The 19582-nt window shown below is 39.5% G+C and overlaps 1 protein-coding gene across 1 annotated transcript in view; it reads left to right on the top strand.

Moving 5' to 3' along the window:
* The window catches only part of LOC130562597 (latent-transforming growth factor beta-binding protein 4), a 66920-nt gene that overhangs the window by 15252 nt on the left and 32086 nt on the right, over window positions 1-19582 (top strand). Inside the window, exons 5-8 of the mRNA XM_057347693.1 lie at window positions 2920-3126; window positions 12925-13149; window positions 17876-18150; window positions 18514-18616. Of these exons, the coding sequence (XP_057203676.1) occupies window positions 2920-3126; window positions 12925-13149; window positions 17876-18150; window positions 18514-18616 (810 nt within the window). The remainder of the gene's footprint in view (window positions 1-2919; window positions 3127-12924; window positions 13150-17875; window positions 18151-18513; window positions 18617-19582) is intronic.

Below are 19582 nucleotides of genomic sequence, written 5' to 3'. Positions count from 1 at the left end.
ATAGTTTGTTACTATTTATTCTATTTGGCTGTTATTTATTTCATGCATTTGCATTTATTTGATTTATATTAATTTACAGTATGAGTCCCTGATGTCATATGTTGCATGTTCTCTTGTTTGTTTGTTTTTAAAAAGACATAAACCAACATGTTTTTGAAAAAAAAGGATGGATTTGTAGCGTTTTGAAAAAATAAAAATAAACTTTGAATTTATAATCGACAATATTGTTGTTTCATTTAACAATCATTGTTTAACATGTTCAGACTGAGCCAACAGACCATTTTAACAGGATAAATTGAATATTAACAAAATGTATGGGTCTAGGTAAAAAAATGTCATTTTCATGAAAACTATTCAAATGGATTATAGCGTTTTGGAAAAGAGCTCTTCAAATATTAGTTACACTAGCAATTTTCACTTCTGGGACATCATTGACTATCATTGTAGGACAATTTAAAATGGTAGCAAAAGGTGCCCCAGAACTGTTTGTTTTCCTAAATTCATAACAATATCTTATTTTGTGTTTCTACAATGGTATTGGATGATGTACCGAAACTGAAAATTGCTAATATTCTTCCAAATATCTTTCTTTGTGTTCAAGAACAAAGAAATGTATACAGGTTTAAAACTTGAGGGTGAGTAAATGATGACAGAAATTTCATTTTTGAGTGAACTATCCCTTTAACTTGTGATCTGATAATATCTCAACAAAAGCCTTCATAAAAATTTATATTTTTACTGTAGTAACCATAGTTTAACTATGGTATTTGTGGTAAAGCACAGTAACCACAAATGTACCATAGTTTCATAGTAACTACAGTTTAACCATGATATTTGTAGTTAAACTATGGTAATACAGATTGTAATAAATTGGACAAAACATGGTTGCTGTGTGAAACACAAAACGGTGCTCATAAATACTGTATATATTTTTGCAAACCAGTTAATAAGCAGGCTACATTACCATTCAGGTTGACATCTAAATGTTTTACTTCAACCTGGGAATCGATAAGAATCAAAATCAATAAGCAGAATAGGAATTGATAAAATGAACAAAAAACGATACCCAACCCTAGTCATGATGTGCATTGATAACTTTGTTTTGAATGTGTAATAATGTAAATGAGCCACATCAATTGTGTTCTAAATTGTTTTGTTTCTTCCGCTAAAATAACATGGACGAAAAAATGATTTTCAGGACTACATCAGGAGGTCATGTGGGGTGAGCGGGGTTGGATCCTCCCTACGGTAGCGTTATTAATTTACCGTCCCACAAGGCTTTCTTCCACCAGCTGCAGAGACTCGCAGTCAGTCTTCTGGACTACAGGTGTCGGGGAGAAATTTGTTCTTCTCCAAAACAGAGTTTCCCCTCGAGGCTCCCAGACAGAAAACAGGGTCATTTGTACCAGATTCAAAAACTGTGTCAAGTCACCTAATTCTAAACCATTTAATCCATTGTTTGCTGTTCTTCCGAGGAAGATTTTTTGCTCAGGGTTACTCTCTTACAGCTCTGTGATGTTTTATTCATTTATGAACTTCATTATAAGAACAGTAATAATATTCAAACATATGATACTGCTGTAAATGCTACATTACCATTTGGATATTTTGCTGACACTTTTATTCAAAAGTGAGAAAAATAACAAAGCGATCCATCCCGTTAAAAGTTTGCAACTATAAGATTAATATGGATGGCACAACTCGGGTCATTTAGTTTTGAATTTTATGAGAAATGTTTGAGTTAATGTTGAAATGTTGTTCATTTTTAATATCTTTGTTTGTTGTTTGTATGCTTTTATACGTATCTGTTGTATGTTGGTATGTCGTCTGTTTATGATATTGATAATAGTTCACCCAACAATGAAAAATTTGAAATTTACTCATGTCGTTTCGAACCTATGACATACTCTCTTATGTATAAGACAAAAGGTGGAATATTATTGGGGTCAGATGCTGTCAAGCTCCAAAATGACAAATGTTTCCATTAAAGTATCAAACACAAATTCATTTGATTTAGATACTACAAATCTTTTGTTTAATCATGTCACACTTTTAATATACGGTATAATGCTGCTTTCATTTTTAAGCACCTATATATTCTTCAATACATCAAATTTTGTGTTCCACAGCACAAAATGACGTTCTCTCTGCTGGCTTCGAAACAACCTGAGAGCGAGTAAATGACAATTTTCTTTGTGGGTGAACTATCCCTTTAATGTTTGGAGGACACAGGGGAACAGTAAAATCTTGCCAAATGACAGTGTTGAAAATGCAAAGCAAAAGAAAAATACCCCCTCCCTTCATCTACAAGCCCCCAGTACTCACACACACGCACATTTAAACAGCGCTGACCTCACCCCCATGTGCAATGCCAGAGACTCAAAGTCTCTCCCCCACTAGTTTTCTCTCTTTCCTCCTCTCGTTCGCCGCCCACTCTCGTTTCTCCTCCTCGTATGAAAGAGAAACTTCTCCTCATGTAGCGAGTGCATGGAGAAGTCTGTCAGTGTGTTTGTCAGCGCAGGGCGGAGAGAGTTGGCCAGCGAGGACCAGTGAACACCAGCGGGTGATGGATACAATCCCGACTGCGCGGAGCGTTTGGATCGCAGCAAGAGTTAGCTTTTAGATATCCGGACGGCATTAGTCACTTTTATTCACTTTCTTGCGCTTCTAAACATATACACACCCTTACAAAGCTGCGCACGGTATATGCATACACAGGTGTGAGTGGCACACATTACCCATAATTCTGTGCACTGTTTGGCATCGTTCTTCTTATTGGGATATCGCAAGGAAAAACAGACACAGGAGGACGTTGAGAAAAAAATGTGTGTGTGATGCGTCTGTAAACGGGACTCACCATGCGTGCTCACAGACTGACTCTGCTGCTTTGCTTTGGCTTTGCTCTCTGCATCTGTTTAGTCAACGCTCAGCCGTCATCCGGCCAACATTCGCCCGGAGTCATCCGCGGGGGTGCGGAGCGGATCAAGGTTATGTTCACCCCCACCATCTGCAGACTGCGCTGCACGCAGGGACGCTGCACCAACTACTGTGAGCGGGGAAATGTCACCACTATCTACAACAGTGAGCAGGGACGACAACCGGTGCCCGGATCTGGCTTTAGAGTTTGTGAGTACACACACACACACACAGACACACTCCTAGCCCAAAACAAAAATTCTGTCATCATTTATTTACCCTCATGTCATTTGTGGCTCTTTCTTCTGTGGAGCACAAAAGAAGATATTTTGAGAAATGCCTCGGTCGTTTTGTGTCCATACAATGGAAGTCAATGGGGACCAATGTCGTTTGATTACCAACGCTCTTCAAAATATCTTCTTTTGTGTTCTGCAGAAGAAAGCCATACACTCTTAAAAAGGATGTGTTAACATTTTTCAAAAGCACTATTGACTTCTTTTCATAGTTTTACAAATGTGGACAACCTAAAGAGAAATTTTGTCAGGTGTACTGAAGCTCACCTCTGTGGACACATTGCTCCCCGAAGTATGTGAAGCACACTCACACATGCACAGACCTGCAGGTGTGTAAGACATTTATCTCCAAGTATTTACGAGCAGTGTGTTTGTATGTAGACATCTGTTGCGTCTGTGTTATTTAGGAACAACAAATGTGAGGGGTGTGGCCTTCACTGATGTTTAACAGACCTCTGTTAGATACTTTCGTCTGTCCTGAGAGATGAGGTTGAGATGCTTATCAAACGTTTAGTTGTTCTTTCTATATTTGCCTTTGTTTAGATTTATATAACATAATGGGTGTTTAGGTGCATAGGAATAATCAGAATACTGGAGGGGGACAAAAAATGATACACCTTATAGGTTTGGCTCATGAACATTATTCATAATATTCTGTAGGTCACTGTTTAACATTTGCGGAACTGACTTTTCCTTGGTCTTAAAGTTGGCTTTTTTGTTGGTATCGGAAACCTTCAAGAAATGTGATACAGTTTGTAGTATTGTGTCTGTTACGGTACCGCCATGGTGCTGTCTATTCTGGTCTTTTTTTGGATTAAATAAAATCCCTAGGCAAGTGACACTGGTTTGCACTCGGGACCTGGTTTCTATTCAGAGCTTCGCTTCTTGTCCAAGAGGAAATCGGCTCCAACAACCCAGAAACATTGTGACCTATTTATACAAGTGCCGCCTGTAATCTCCATCAAGACAAGCCCATTATGGGCCGCTGAAATGAACTTGTAAAACAACAAAGCCTCCTCTGGCAAAATTTATACAAGGAGATGATCATTTGTGCTTTAGTCTGGTAAACATGCTTTCCCTACATAAAAGAAGAAGGTGATTTATACACGTTATCCAACGGTGTGGCACCCACATGCGCTCGGCTCGAGGTGTTAGGAGGTAAATGTGCACGATAGCGCACATGTTTGTGGAATCAAAGGAATGCCATTGGCTTCCAGTTTTTGAGATACTGTAGCAGCAGGTATGTTTTGAAATATTGTCTCGGACTCCTAAACTACTGCCTATGTTGTCGAGTGGATTCTGGAGTTTGGATCTTCGTCCTGCTGGCATTCAGTGTTGAGCCCAGAGTGCTGGTTTTCATTTTGGTCTTCTAAAGTCATTTGAATGCTTTTTTTCTTTTTTTTTGAGGAGTTCTTAAAAATGTGCAATGGACTTCAACATGCCAATTGAAGGTAGTTGCTAGTGAAGGGCCTGGGACTGTTACTTGCCTATCACCATTGTTATGATGTCATTTTCCAGTGGCTTGAGAGTATTTTGTTGAATTCATGCTGTATTTCTGGTGAGGGGCGGTTCTGGCAAAAGCTGAGCAACTTTTATTGACATGAGCGGCAATGCCAGTGGAGTTATATACCTCCTTAGTTTGACATGGTACAACATATGACTGACGGAAAATCTTCTTTCTCCCTTCACAAATGTTTATATAAATTATGTTTAAATAACGCAAGCCCTATTGCTGTATGGCTAGATTCAATTCCAATTAGAATTCTGTATCGTTTGCTCAGTCTTTATTGTGTAGATTCATTTTTAAGAATCTATTAGCCTGGTAATTTTTTGCCTTTGTCAAATTATTGTCATACTAATATACTGTCAGAAAAAAAGTACAAAACTGGACCTTTCACCGTCACTGGAGTGTACCACTAAAAGTTCACTTTGGTGTGCATAACTGTAGCTGCTTTTCCGGCAGAATGAACATTCGTCTTACTATTTTGTGGGGTTTCTTTTGCGTGCTAATCAGATATTCACATAACTCAATTGGTGGAGCATCACGTCAGCAATACAAGAATGCCAGGGAACACAAATCTCCATAACGGCAAAATACATAAAAGAAAATTCCAAGAAATATTGGAAAAGCAGTGGGTGAGGGACCATCTGAAAAGTTCACGTTCAGTTCAAACAAACTCACATTTTGGGAGCAGAGCTCAAATTGTCATTTTATGACATCACACGTGATGCAATACTAACATTTTTTATCTTTAAAATATTATAGGTCATATTAAAGTAGTAAACACTCCTATGGATTATATTTGTTACCACTAGCATGCAGGTTCTGGGTGAACAAAAAGAAAAAGCTTGCGATCGTTCAATCGCTTTAACTGGAGAAGAATGGAGACATGCACTTCCTGTGTGCATCATTAATGTGCCTGTCTGAAGAGCAATCAAGCAGCCATTACTTCTCACACTGTACATGTGTTATTTCTCTCAGGGGTAATTCATTTACCTGCAGTGGACCTCAGGGGCCTGAAAAACATCTGGACGATGGCACAGGGCCAGAGAATATCAGGGGCGTTCCTCAGTCTGTGTTAGAGTGTGTGCATGCGTGTGCATCTCTTATTCCGCATGCATTTACACATGAGTGGATGATCCATAAAAACCTATTAGTGCAGCGTCCATTTGACAGACGTGTACATAAACTCATGTATTCATGGATTTTAAGGGGATAGGTGATATATTGCACAGTAAACTTTTTAACTCGGGTGTGTAAGATACATTATCTTTGTATACTTTCATGGCTCTTGCAGAACTGCACTTACATGCTAGAGTGACCTCTTGTACTTGTGAACTAAACCAGCCGCTGCCATTGAAATGAATGAGACAGCTCACAGATATTTTTTGTCATTTTGTATTACTTTAGTGTTCAGGTGCCTTGCACTAACTCTCCATAGAAATCTTTACAGCATGTGTCTTTAATTTACCTCAGAGTTTTGCTTTATGTGCTTTATCATTTTCCCTTTTAATCAGATCTTGGTCAGCTTTGAAGTTCATAGAGATGCATGCAAATACTCATGTCTATTAATACAAAGACCTCCTGAGCCGTGAAGCACATTTTTTAAAGACACTCTACTTGAGGTATATCCAGTAAACAGATGTCCACTAAATGTCCAGTCTTGCTTTCCTAGACCTTAAGACATAAATGTGACCCTGAAGCACAAAACCAGTCATAAGGGTACATTTTTTGAAACTGAGATATATACATCATCTGAAAGCTGAACAAATAACTTTCCATTGATATGTGGCTTGTTAGGATAGGACCATATTTGATAGAGATACAACTATGTAAAACTCTGGAATCTGAGGGTGCAAAAAAACCTAAATATTGAGGAAATCGCCTTAAAAGTTGTATATCAGAAGCGCTGTAGCAGGCCGTTGATAAGAAGAAACATGATTGTTAACGCTTTCTATGGGCTTACCGCTGTAATGCTTTTGTGGAGAGTAGATGAGTTTTACTGCGGACAGCAGCGAGGGATGTTTGTAGGCATGTTTCCAGCCATTTTGGAAACAGATACACTAGTAACAGTGACTTCCTCTGGATGAAGTTTTGAAGTGTAAATGAGAACGTAACCGATCTTCCCTGCTTGGATCCTCTCCAATGAAAATGTCTTTTTTTCACGTTTGTATCCCATCAACGGTTTTGTAATTTTGTTGTTTCAGTCAAGCAGAGTATCCCTGGTGTTTCTTCATTTCAAAAGAATTTTATTTACATATTTTTCCGATCACTGAAAGGGCTTCCTGTTTTATAGATGAAGCCAATATTTATCTGAACCCTCAATAGTTTGAAAACAACTGTGTATCTATGGTCTAAAAGTTCACAAATTGATGGCAGAAAGCTAGAAAATAGAGGGTAATGGTTACAGGGAATTTTCAGTTGTAGTGTTATGAAGTGCAAGCGTACTACCAGCTGTTTATATTTACATGGATGGGCTGACGGGTAAATTATCGTCCTGGTATAAAGAACACCCCACCTCCTTTATCTATGAATTACAAACCTCTGCCACATCATATCCAAACAACGCCCTGCTCACCCTCTACCTCTTTCTTTCTCAATTTACATCTGGAACGGTCTGTGGTAAAATACAATTTGGCCGGTTAATATACAAATCAAGAGGTCAAAAGGGTTTTTTTACCGAAGAAGAAAGAGTTTATACAAGGCTTAGTCTTGTGTGTTTGTGTGTAGTACACTAAATCCACAAGGTTCATAGGCTAATGATTTAGGTAAAATACAAACTACACAAAACATACAGTATGTTTAGCCATGTGACTTATTAGGCCATGTTCACGCTTGACTTCTTTTTGTGAAGCTGCTAGCGTCTGTTTTATACTATAATCCTATGGAGTAAACCGTGTTTTCAAAAAAGTCCTGAGCACTTTTTTAAACGCCAGCGCCACCATCTTTTTCTGCAGCTCAGAGCGTCTTTTGAGGTTGAAAAAAGTTCAACTTTTCTAAAAAAAAAGCCCTACGTCATGCACCTTTTTCAAAGCTAACCAATGACGGAGACCTGTGATTTCCATAACAACATGCGAGGAACGTGGTTGGTCGAGAAGGCTCAAGCTCGAAAAAATTTTATGGCGGCCGAAATGCCCATTGGAGCATAGTTTTATATATATGTAAGTTTAATTTTCACTTTCAATAACTTTTGAACTTTTTCTTGTCAAAAAAGAAGTCAAATGTGAACACGGCCTTAGATGACATTTTAGTCTTTATTGTCCCTTAAGGCAAACATATGTTTTAATGCAGTTCAGTTGTGACTGAATATCGTATACTCTGATGGCCTTCATGACTGTAAACTGTGATCTGAATCTGATGCAGTGGTAGAAAGTTAGAATAAAATCAAATGGGAACATTTGGTCTAAACACCTCACATTACGTGCCTTGACAAAATGGAAAATCCAGGTTGTCAAAGAAAATGCCTCAAACCACATCACCTCCTGCCTTTTGCATGAATTAAACCGCTTCCTGTACAAAGCACAATCCTTTCCTGGACTACTGTAGCACAGCGAAACAGCTCATTTGTGCCAGAGAGATTCAAGTAGATGATTCCGTGATTAAACCTTTTGAAGAAATTAAAGGAAAGTGGGTTTCAGGTAAGCCCTGCTGCCAGTCAGACTACACAAAACAGAAAGTATGTGCTTAGGTCATTTCCTCTTTACACTCCTGTGAGCACAGCTACCCTGGAGTCATCGGCTTTTCTCAAATGTGAATTGAGGTTCATTTTCTAATATGTAAGAATAGTTTGGTCTCACGCTCATCATGATTCTAGTAAAATAGGCCATTGCATGTTGTGTTGCATGGTAATGTTTGTTCACCAGCTAAACCAGCACCAAACCAGCATTGAAAGCCATGCAGTTCTACCTAAAACGTTAAGGAAATTGATGCTCATATTATATCTGATTCAGATGTCTGTCAAACCGTTGACTCTTCTCTGGAGTTATCGTGCTATGTCAGGGAAACCGTTTGGTAGCAAACAAACCACTTCAATGTACACAAATGAGCGCCTGCACATTATCTCTCCCCAGAGCCTTTAAAAACACACACGCAAACCAACACACACAACAGAAAGTCATTCTTGACACTCGGAGTGGTTTTCACTGTCACACACATGCACAGAGTCACTAGTGACCCAGCGTAGAACCCTGCCATAAAAATGATGAATACGTGTGGACTTTGGATGCCGTTCAGCCATCCAGCTTCCGCTAAACCTTGGCTAATAGTTGTGTGTCTGCCTCTGAGGAATGAAAGGTAAAACTCATCTAACTGAACATAATTGCTTGGGTGACCTCAGGGTCTTAAGACTGAATGAAAGTCAAATCACACGCATACTTTTGTCGCCACCAGCTGAGAGGAATTGGGCCTGCCAAAGCGGGCTGACCTTTTCTCCACACTTACTTTTTCAATCTTACAGGAAAGCAAGACTGGCCTACTAATGTATTGTAATATATTTATTTTTATGGAAACGTGGTTTTGTTTAAATGCGGGCATGCTACAAAGTTTCCACGAAGCATGCCCTACCCACATTTTTATTAATATTTAAAGTTGGTGGTGAAAAGTCGGTTTAGTCACTTTGTTAAACTTTAATGAAATTTTACAAAGACATAAGACATTACATACAAAGGCATTTTTTTTCATAATGTCCGTTGGTGATTCATGCACGGTAACCAGAAATGAGCATTTAGGTAAATAGGATGTTTTTTGATGTCATGTTTACATTAGATACGTTACAGAGCATGTGGTTTGGTTATGTCACAATCACTCTCTTAATCTTCTTCAACATCAAACTTGTTTTCGCTTTCCATCACATTAGGTTTGTTTATTCTCTTCCTGTAAGGAGCGAATTCTGCATTTTGTGTGTTTGACAGATGTGTTTGGATCTAGCGATTGCGTTAGAGTGATTGTAGAGGAATACTGCAAAAGCACAGCTCAGCTGACAACCGCAGAGAGATCTTTCTCTCTCCTAAACTTTGGATCATATGGCACATTTATTTCCATTTATTTAGGCCTGATCCCAGTCCACGCTCTCCAGATTAATACATCACAGACATGATATTGAGAGCATGCTCAGGGTTCTAATGAAATGTAAAAATTACATCTCGGAAATGGTTGTGTAACATTGATCATTTTATATTATAAGCTTGTTTTTTTTATTTTTGGTGGATAAATCTCAGGGCTCTAGACTAACTTTTTGCACTGGTTGCACTGGTGCGCCTAACTTTTTTTTCTTAGGTACACCAGCACAAAAGTTAGGTTCACCCAAATTTTCGACCGCATCGCATTTAACACCGCAGTTTTACAAGTTCACTTTTTTTTTAAAATCGCTATCCATATAGGCAATATTGACTTGTAAATGATTAACTAACAATCTGGTCAACATAAAGTTCTTTATTTGAAGCACAATTATACAAGAAAGCAGGGCTCTAGACTAGTGTTGGGCGATATTCAATATAATCAGATCGTTCGATCGCCAGCCTGTGGATCGCCGATACACGATAGTATCGAGGGGCGGGGCAATTACGCATTTATCTATGACCAGCTGGATTTGTGGACAAAAACAGTAGCTTATGTGTCTAGAAAATGCTCATGTGTGACTGCAATTAGCATTCTATCAGAGTTTAAGTTCAGTGCAGCTGGCAACATTGTTACTTACCAGCGCAACCTTTGAAACAAGAGAAAGTAAACTATTGCTATAAGTCAATATCATTCATCCAAATGCGTCACTGATGCCCGCGTGCGCTGTTATTACTTGATTGCCAAACGGGAAAAACTCGTGCGCTGGTTTTAAACCCTCACGCGCATAGCAATTCCTGAGCCGCGCGCATCACAAGCTCTCTCGTGCACTGAAAACTCAAAGCCCGCACATTATAAACTCTCTCTGGCGCGAGGAAAAGCCCGAGCCGCGCGCATCACAAGCTCTCTCGTGCACTGAAAACTCAAAGCCCGCACATTATAAACTCTCTCTGGCGCGAGGAAAAGCCTAGCCGCGCGCATCACAAGCTCTCTCGTGCTCTGAAAACTCAAAGCCCGCACATTATAAACTCTCTCTGGCGCGAGGAAAAGCCAAAGCCGCGCGCATCACAAGCTCTCTCGTGCTCGAAAACTCAAAGCCCGCACATTATATCTCTCTGGCGCGAGGAAAAGCCCGAGCCGCGCATCACAACTCTCTCGTGCATACAAGCTCTTCGTGCATGAAAACTCAAAGCCCGCACATTATAAACTCTCTCTGGTGCGAGGAAAAGCCTAAGCCGCGTGCATTGCAAGCTCTCTTGCATGAAGAAATGCGCAATGCGCGTTTGTAATATTGATTTGCAACATATATTGGCAAACAGCCAACTATCGTCTAGGGAATCAGCTATCGCCGATAGGTCTGAGGATCGTCGATACACGATAGTATATCTATCGGAAAACCCTACTCTAGACTAACACTTGAGAGAGGTGGCACTGGTGCTACCAAGTTATTCAGTTGGTGGCACCAGCCCTTAATTTGATAGCACCAGAGTCGTGGGGTGAGGTAAGAAAAAAGAATCACTAAAACTTCATTAAAATGTGTTTAATACATTAATAAATCAATTAGAAATTAATACAAATCATTGTTTATTATTGAATTATTTTTATTGTACATGTAAACTCTCTTTCAACACTTTACCATATTTAAAGCACATCTTTCTTAAAGCTACTTTCTTCCTTTATTTGTTGTGAACGACTCCTATAAGAGAACACAATTCCTTTAATATCAGTGAGTGTTTTTGGGCCCGTCCGTTGTTGTTTGATGAACATTATAAACAGAGATCTTTATTATGCTGCTGCCCCTTTAAGAGCTCGCGCAATATACTGGAACACGTGTTTTGTTTCCCAACTGTTTGGTCACGAAACAAACTGAATACCTTTACAAGGTTTCTTGTTAATATGGGAATTTTTAGGTTATTTTGTGTTAATATGTCCGTTTCAGAGTAAGAAGGCGTGAAAGAGAACTCCGTTTAGTATTTTGTGCTCTGACTCTCTGGGCGCGCGCATATCTCAAACAACCCGCGAGACCTGAAAGCTTTTAGTGATTATTCATCATGAAAGCTGCATTGATACTCGTTTGGCTTCTATCAATAGCGACTCACAAATAAATAGTATTTAGCGTGATGTATAACGTTTTGTATGCTTTGCAGTATTGTTAAGAGATCTTTATACAATAGTTCAGTGCTTAAAGTTTAAACACGTGTTTCCTGCATTAGCTTCACAGGCATACAATACTGGCAACACATTTGGTTATCTTTGCTGTTTTGTACCTTAGCAGGGGAAATTCTTGTATTCTGCATATTTATTTCAGTTGCAAGATTGAGCGCTTCACTCGTCTGCTCTTCCGGTCCTTCGCCTCTACCCGTAACCCGCGAATTACGTCTTTGGGGGCGGGGCCACTGATAGATGAGCGAATGGTTGAAGGAGGGGAGACGAAAATGAGTGACCGAATGCGCAGCTTGCGCAATATAACATTTCTGCGCATTAATTTATAATACGCAAAAATTATATATTGATCAGTTTGACAGTCGCACTGGCAGGAAAATTTGTCGCAAAATGAGACCATTTAGTCGCAGTCTAGCGTGTCAGAGCATTGGTTATGATTTTCGGACGGATCAGGCCTTAACTTAACATTCTTAACGAAAAAGTTGTCAATCGTTCTTTTCATCTTCTCTCATCATCCGCGGCAATATCCACTATGTTTATCTGACGGGCCTATAGGCTACTCACCTCTCTGTCCGACTGCAGCACAGCATTTTCAAACGTACACACACGTACAGGAATATCTGGACCACGGCCAATCAGAGGGGGGTCCGCCCTTCACTATCTCTGATTGGTTTAGACCACGATATGGGCCTAATGTGTCTGTTGTTGAACCACAGGGAGACTTTCGCAGAGACTTTTTTCCCTCGAACTGCTGGTGCGACCTCAGATTTTTTGGTCGCACTCTAGAGCCCTGAATCTCACTCAGTCGTGTTCCAACAAGAAAAAAATAATTGTATACAGTCTCTGGAAGACTGGAATGAATAATTTTCAAATACATCAGGTCATTTTTTTTGTATTCTTTTATAGCCTAAAGGAATGAAGAATGCTGCCATTTTATAGTAATTTAGGTTTTTGTCTCTTATCTCTGTAACTAATGTTCTCTCTTTTTCTCTGCAGTCGTGTGTCCTATGTTGTGTCAGAATGGAGGTGTGTGCATTCAGAAGGACCAGTGTCTGTGTCCACCCAACTTCACCGGGAAGTTCTGCCACATCCCCATCTCTTCTGGCTCTTCCACCAATGATATTGAAAAACCACCGTCAGATGCTGCCCATTCAGCCAATCACCCGATGACGTCTGAGTACATGCTGCCATTGCAGACTCCAGAGCAAAGCAACACCAATGGTGAGTTTCCGAGAGTGTGCACAGGCTTTAAATCTGATCATTGGCCAAACAACAAAACACAGAGAACATGAGTTCACATCACAACATCAGGCACAAGAACCTGTGCCAACACGTTCAACACAGAACGCATGGCTGTCATGATCCTAGAAAAATATTACTAGAAAAAATGCTTAAAGGGACGACAGGATCATGAAAGGTGCATCATGTTGATAGACTATATCAGGTGAGCTGTCACAAAAGAAACCTGCTGTTTATTTACTGTATTTAAGGTGAATATCTTTTCATTTTATTATTTTTTACTGTGATTTAAAACACTACAGAGTAATCGATTTCTAAAAACTGTTATTTGAAATCGACAACAAAACACACAACTACGCAACAGGAATCCGCCTCCTCCTGCATTGCTCCGCCCTCAAACGTGCTGTGCAACGCAGGCATGAAATACTAAGCTTTATCATAGCTTAGACCATGCAAATAATAATGCAAATGAATAAAATAAGCGAAGACGACACGAGTACAAGCAACACACTGGTTCCAGATAAACGATGACGCTCAAAACTGCACCGTTACACAGCTAATATTACAACAACCACAACAGCATATTTTGGTTCTGACAAACAGCAAAACCAATGTTACTCACATACTGATCAGAATCAAAGAATTTAGACGATCTTTCTCTCCAACGTCTCCCTGCTGCAAAGCCTTCGCCATAGTACCACGGGTCCTAACGCGCCTTTGCTGGAAAGTCTTTATAATAATAACTCGGGTCCAGCTCCTGACTGACTTTTATCCTTCTTTTTGTCTTTAAAACCAACAGACCCTTTACTTTTATGTAATAAAAAAGACATCGCACTTTCTACAGTCTTTCTAATGCCCGCTTGCTCTCTTCCCTCATCAACAAGAGCGCACACACCCCTTACTGCTGATTGGCTACACATTTGTTTTGGTACTCGGCCCGACTCATTTTGAAAAAATGCTAACACCGCCTTTAAGTAATCTACTGTATGTAAGTACTGTATATTGCCCAACACCTTTGCAAGCCTAATTACATAAAATTAAGTGAAAATTCTCAGAAAGAGTAATATGTGCTTTGGCAAAAAGTTGAGTTATGTAACCCATGACCACAGAGCCAGACTGTTTCATGATGATGAAAAATAACAGTGTCACAGACTGGCAACATTTATTTTCTGTTTTCATTTGGCAGTGGCTCACAATTTGGATGCATCCCAAAGGTGCCAGTATCAGCCTTGCTGTTTACTCAAAGCACAGTGTTGAATGAAAGCAGAAACATGTCCGATACATCATGCAAATGTCAGTCACATCTGGAGTGAAACACGGTAGTAGATCATGTGTCTGTCAAAACATCAAGAGTCCTGACGTCACCTTGTACCATATCCATCGAGAAACATAAGCTCCGAACTTTAACTTAATCAAGAAACTTTGGCCAATGTCAGGATGTGGCCCCTGCTAAGCTGTGATGGCATTTTAATTTCTTTTTGCGGCTTTTTTGCCTCTTTATTAGACAGACGTAATCGAGAGTGACGGGAAGCTATTAAAAAGGGGGTAAGGGAAAAGGACCAGATCACAGCACAGGCCAGAAGTGATTCTCCAACACACAAATGAGCACCATTGATTACGGATGCAAAATGCCATAGCTCAAGTGGATTTTTTTTTTTTCAATTTTGTAAGGCCCAATGCCATGTGATTTTAGCACTGCATTTGGCATCATACCTAAGAAAAAAACTATTAAAAATAAGTAAGTTAAATCAAAATCTGACGGTCATTCAGTAAATGCATCACATACTTTGCTGTTTATTTCTTTCCGAATTTGTGTTTATATATGCAAGCAATAATGATTAATCTTTTTCAGTTCCATCTGTCATTTTGGGGAGTGTCAGGTGAGTTCATTTTTTGGCATGGATCAAAATGAGCAGGCACACAAAGGCCACCTCTGTAACCTTCTGTATGTTGAAGAAAAAAGACGAATTGCGTTATAAATGTTTCCCGGCTACAGAGAACTGACTTATGAGTTTTGTCTGCAGGCACATATGCTTTTAAAAGATGGATTCACAACTGGCCTTTGATGTGTCTCCATCATGTTTCACCTCTCTGCCTTATCATTTCCTCTGATTTTAACTCTCTGTAATTGGGAGGGGACAAACAGAAACATCGTCCTGGGCCTTGTAATAAGGCACGGCCAACTAAACGTGTCTTCACACTGCTTATTGTATAGGGGTTAGGTTCCAGCCTTATAATTTAGTCCTAGGCTTCATAAATTATAGTGGCAGCGCTTGATAAAAGATAGGATACAGTACTTTGTATTTCAGCATAAACTCTGAATATAGAGGAATTATAAATCGTTCTTTTAACAGTAAGATCTAGATGCATGAACCTTGTGTTCTTGCATGTAGTGAAAGTTTACTTAATTTACTGACTACATGGTCATGCCAGGAGAGAGTGCAAATATTGGAAGTAATTTTGCACAGATAAGGCTGGTAAGCAATTTTTTCACTAGCATTAACACAAATATTAATGAAGTGTTTGACTTTTACTTCAAAACGATGCGCATTTTGGTGCTCTAGAATCTTTTTATTTGTATCAACAACACAGCTTTCCTGTAGCTCAATGGTTAGAGCATGGCGCTAGCAACGCCAAAGTCATGGGTTCGATCCCAGGGGATTGCACATAGTCAGAAACCAATGTATAGTACAATGCAATGTAAGTTGCTTTGGATAAAAGCGTCTGCCAAATGCATAAATGTAAATTTATGTATCCACAAACTGAAGGATGAGTCGAAATTATGTTTTGTGGTTGTCAACAGCTCAGCACAGATGTTACCCAAACCATTTGTGTGCTGTGTTCTAAAATAACAGCTTCTTTTTTATTTGGTTTTACAGTAAAATAAAGGGAAATGACATTATGACCAGAAATAACTTATAACTTACACATACACATAAAGGTACTGTGGATAATAGTGTGATCTGAAGTTCTTCAACTTTATTGTAAGAGATGACTTTAGTATGGCACAAAATGGTAGTTAAAGGGACAGTTCACCCAAAAATAAAAATTCTGTCATCAATTACCCTCGAGTTCCAAATCTGTATACATATCTTTGTTCTGATGAGCACAGAGAAAGATATTTGGAAGAATGCTTGTCACCAAACAGTTCTAGGGCACCATTGACTACTATAGTAGGAAAAGTTACAATGGAAGTCAAAAGTGCCCCAGAACTGTTTGCTTTCCTTCATTCTTCAAAAAATCTTCTTTTGTGTTCAACAGAACAAAGAAATTTATGATGCAATTTTTCCTACTATGGTAGTCAATGGTGCCCCAGAAATGTTTGGTCACAAGCATTCTTCCAAATATCTTTCTCAGTGTTCATCAGAGCAAATTTTCAGAACAGAATTTTCATTTTTGGATGAATTGTTCCTTTAAATTAGCTTGCTTAAACTATATAAGGTGAAACATTACTTTGATATTTTGTTTCACTGGTTTTTCTTGGTTCTCATGCTGTTAGGGGCTAGTGCCAGGGAGGACCTCTTATTGTGCAAGCGTTAACTTGGATCAGGGTTATTGGCCCTAAAGACTGTCTACACTGTTGTGTAACAATTCGATTCCCAAACTAAACCTAATGTTCCCAGATGGTACTGAAGAGATGTTCTGCAAATAAGACCGATACTCTCTATTTCATATTTAGGCCTTCATTATCAGATAGCCATGTGTCTTAAACACACAGATACACTATTCATCCAGACATTAAAACCATCAGCTATTCTTTTATTCAACATTTAGGACTGGTAAGCGACAGCATTGTGTTTTACTGCCTGTTTGGCAAGAATTGGGTGATCCCGGAGGAAAATTGGAAAAGCTTTTTGCCAAGTTTAATCTCCCAGAGGCACCATAGTGAGTCACGGTTCGAACATGTTTCAGGAGAATGAGTTCTCTGATTTCTGAGATCGTAACATTCGTTCTCCCTGCGCTTTTCGCTTTCATTGTGTTATTTCTGGAGCATCGGTCTGTTTATGCGAAAAACAGTAAACGCGTTACAGGAATGAGGACTCTTTCTCAAGTGTGGGGCGTGAGTGACAGATGGGGTGGGCCGTAAATTCCTGAAGTCGGTTGCATTGTGTGTATCGCAGATAGTGTTATAACATGACCCGTGACAGCTGGCCTTGAAGCAATGACGGAGGGGTCAGAATATGTGTGTGAGTAAGCGTGTTAGGAATGGTTATAAAGCCTTCCGCAGTGTTTACAGGCATGTTCATGGGAAGCGGTGCGGTTGCGATGTTTGAGGGATTCATCCCAGGGGTCGGTTTTTATTGCGACTGAAAGATTTCAGGCGTTTTCCTTTTGGTATGTGTGGGTCACATTAAACTGTCTTGGAAACTTGTTGCAATGCCTTTATAGTTTATTTCGTGCCATTTATGCGTTTTATTGTTTCTCTCATAATTTACTCACCGTGATGCCATCACAGATGTGTATGACTTCATTTCTTCAGTCGGACACAAACAAATAATGTTATACTAAAATGCTTTCATGTTTTCCTCTTCTATGGGGATCTAAGCTCCAAAAAGCCCATACATCCATCATTGATGTAATCCACATGAATCAAATGGGTTAATAAATGTCTAATTGTCTGGCGTTTACTTTTTTTTTATTAATTAACTACAATGTGGATCAGACGTCATGCTGACATGAAAAGTTAGTTTTTTTTTTCTCTCTTCAGGGTCCCCCATGGTGAAGGTAAGAGTCCAGCACCCTCCAGAGGCCAGTGTTAAAATCCACCAGGTGTTAAAGGTGGGTTACGGACCCACCGTGCACCAGCAGTCCGAAATGGTCACCTGGTCCGCAGGGCTTTCGGGTGCTCGCACGCACCATCTTCCAGGGGAGAGAGCAGAGGCCCCGCCCCCACAGATACAAGCCCAGACCATACGTGGAGATTCAGTGTACACCGAATCATCTGGATTTAAATACTGCTTCAGAGAAATCCGCAATGGACAGGTTAGATTGAAGCTCCTCTGTTTCAGATCTGTTCTCGATTCTCATACTTTACATATCTTTCGTTGAGCAACAGATTCAGATCCGGCTAGAATAAAGCTCACCCCTGTGTAAGCTTGGAATATGATGGATAAATTGGGGTCGACTTGTATATGAATGTGATATAATATTTAATAATTACCCTGTCATTTGATTATGCCTGTTTTTGCAGTTTAGTTTTCATACTGTAAATGATTTGGGAGCTTTATGTTGTGACTGTTTGAGAGTATGTCTGCATATTAATCCAGCTTGAAAATGTTTTCAAGAATCAAGTGAATGAAAGTGAATCCACTAAATGAACGTATACGTCTTCTTTCTTTCCCACAGTGCAGTTCTCCTCTGCCCGGTCTGCGGAGTCAAGAGATGTGCTGCCGGGGGTTCGGGAAAGCCTGGGGTATCAACGAATGCACGCTCTGCCCAACAGGCTCAGGTGAGTCTTATTCCAGCTGCCGGACCACCTCACTCACAATAAAAACCTTTTGCTGGGAGATACAGGTTTAGAAGCACAGTTTGTACTCTGAGAACAAACAGGCAACAATGCACTAAATAAAAACAGGTTTGTTCCCTCTGAACGAATAAGGTCAGCTGGCTAACAAAACATGCGTCTTGTAAAGCAGGAAATGCAGCAGACGCTGTGACTTCAGGAGATAAACATAGCTTGTTCGGGGTTCTTGGGCTTGTCATTTTAGTCTTGCTATTATTATTGTAACAGTCAAAGTGCCGCCATCAAACAGCTGCCCGTCTGGCCAAACATTACAGTATTTACATTCCTGGTAAATATTTTTTTCCTTCATAGCTTTAATAGCAAGTGACGCTACTTTTAATTTTAAACACAGTGAAGAAGGATTACATATTCAATGGTTATTTTATGAGACAGTAATACAGATATAAAACATACAGTGAAGCCAAAATTTTACTGGAAATGCTGTCACACTTTTTTAAGTTAAAGCAGTGTTGTCATATTATTGGTTATGGCTTTTCTTTCAAAAATAAACATTAAAACAATATTAGAACATCCAAAATAGAAATGACCAATGAAAGACGACCCTATAGTCTAAAACACACGCGACAATTTACCCCGACCTGACATCTATGGCAAATACATTTAGCCTAACACCAAAGTTCAACTTTTCGATTGAAACTGACCTTCATTGCATTGTTTTCCTTTGCCTGTGTAGTTGGCCGTATTGTGTTAATTTGTTTCAGTTCACAAATGATTCTAATTTAAAACAGTTTTGAAGTAAATGTTTGAAAGAAACACACAAAAGCACTGTTAGAAAATACAAACATTTGCGCAATTGGACTTTGGATTCAAAACCTAGTTACAGAGATGTTCTCTTGAAATCTTCTGGGCACTTCTTCTGTTGTTCCTTTGTCTTGTTTGCCAGCTATGTAT

The sequence above is a fragment of the Triplophysa rosa genome, linkage group LG12, assembly GCF_024868665.1.
Source record: "Triplophysa rosa linkage group LG12, Trosa_1v2, whole genome shotgun sequence".
In the NCBI taxonomy this organism is placed as follows: Eukaryota; Metazoa; Chordata; class Actinopteri; order Cypriniformes; family Nemacheilidae; genus Triplophysa; species Triplophysa rosa.
This window is presented reverse-complemented; position numbering and strand designations above follow the sequence as displayed.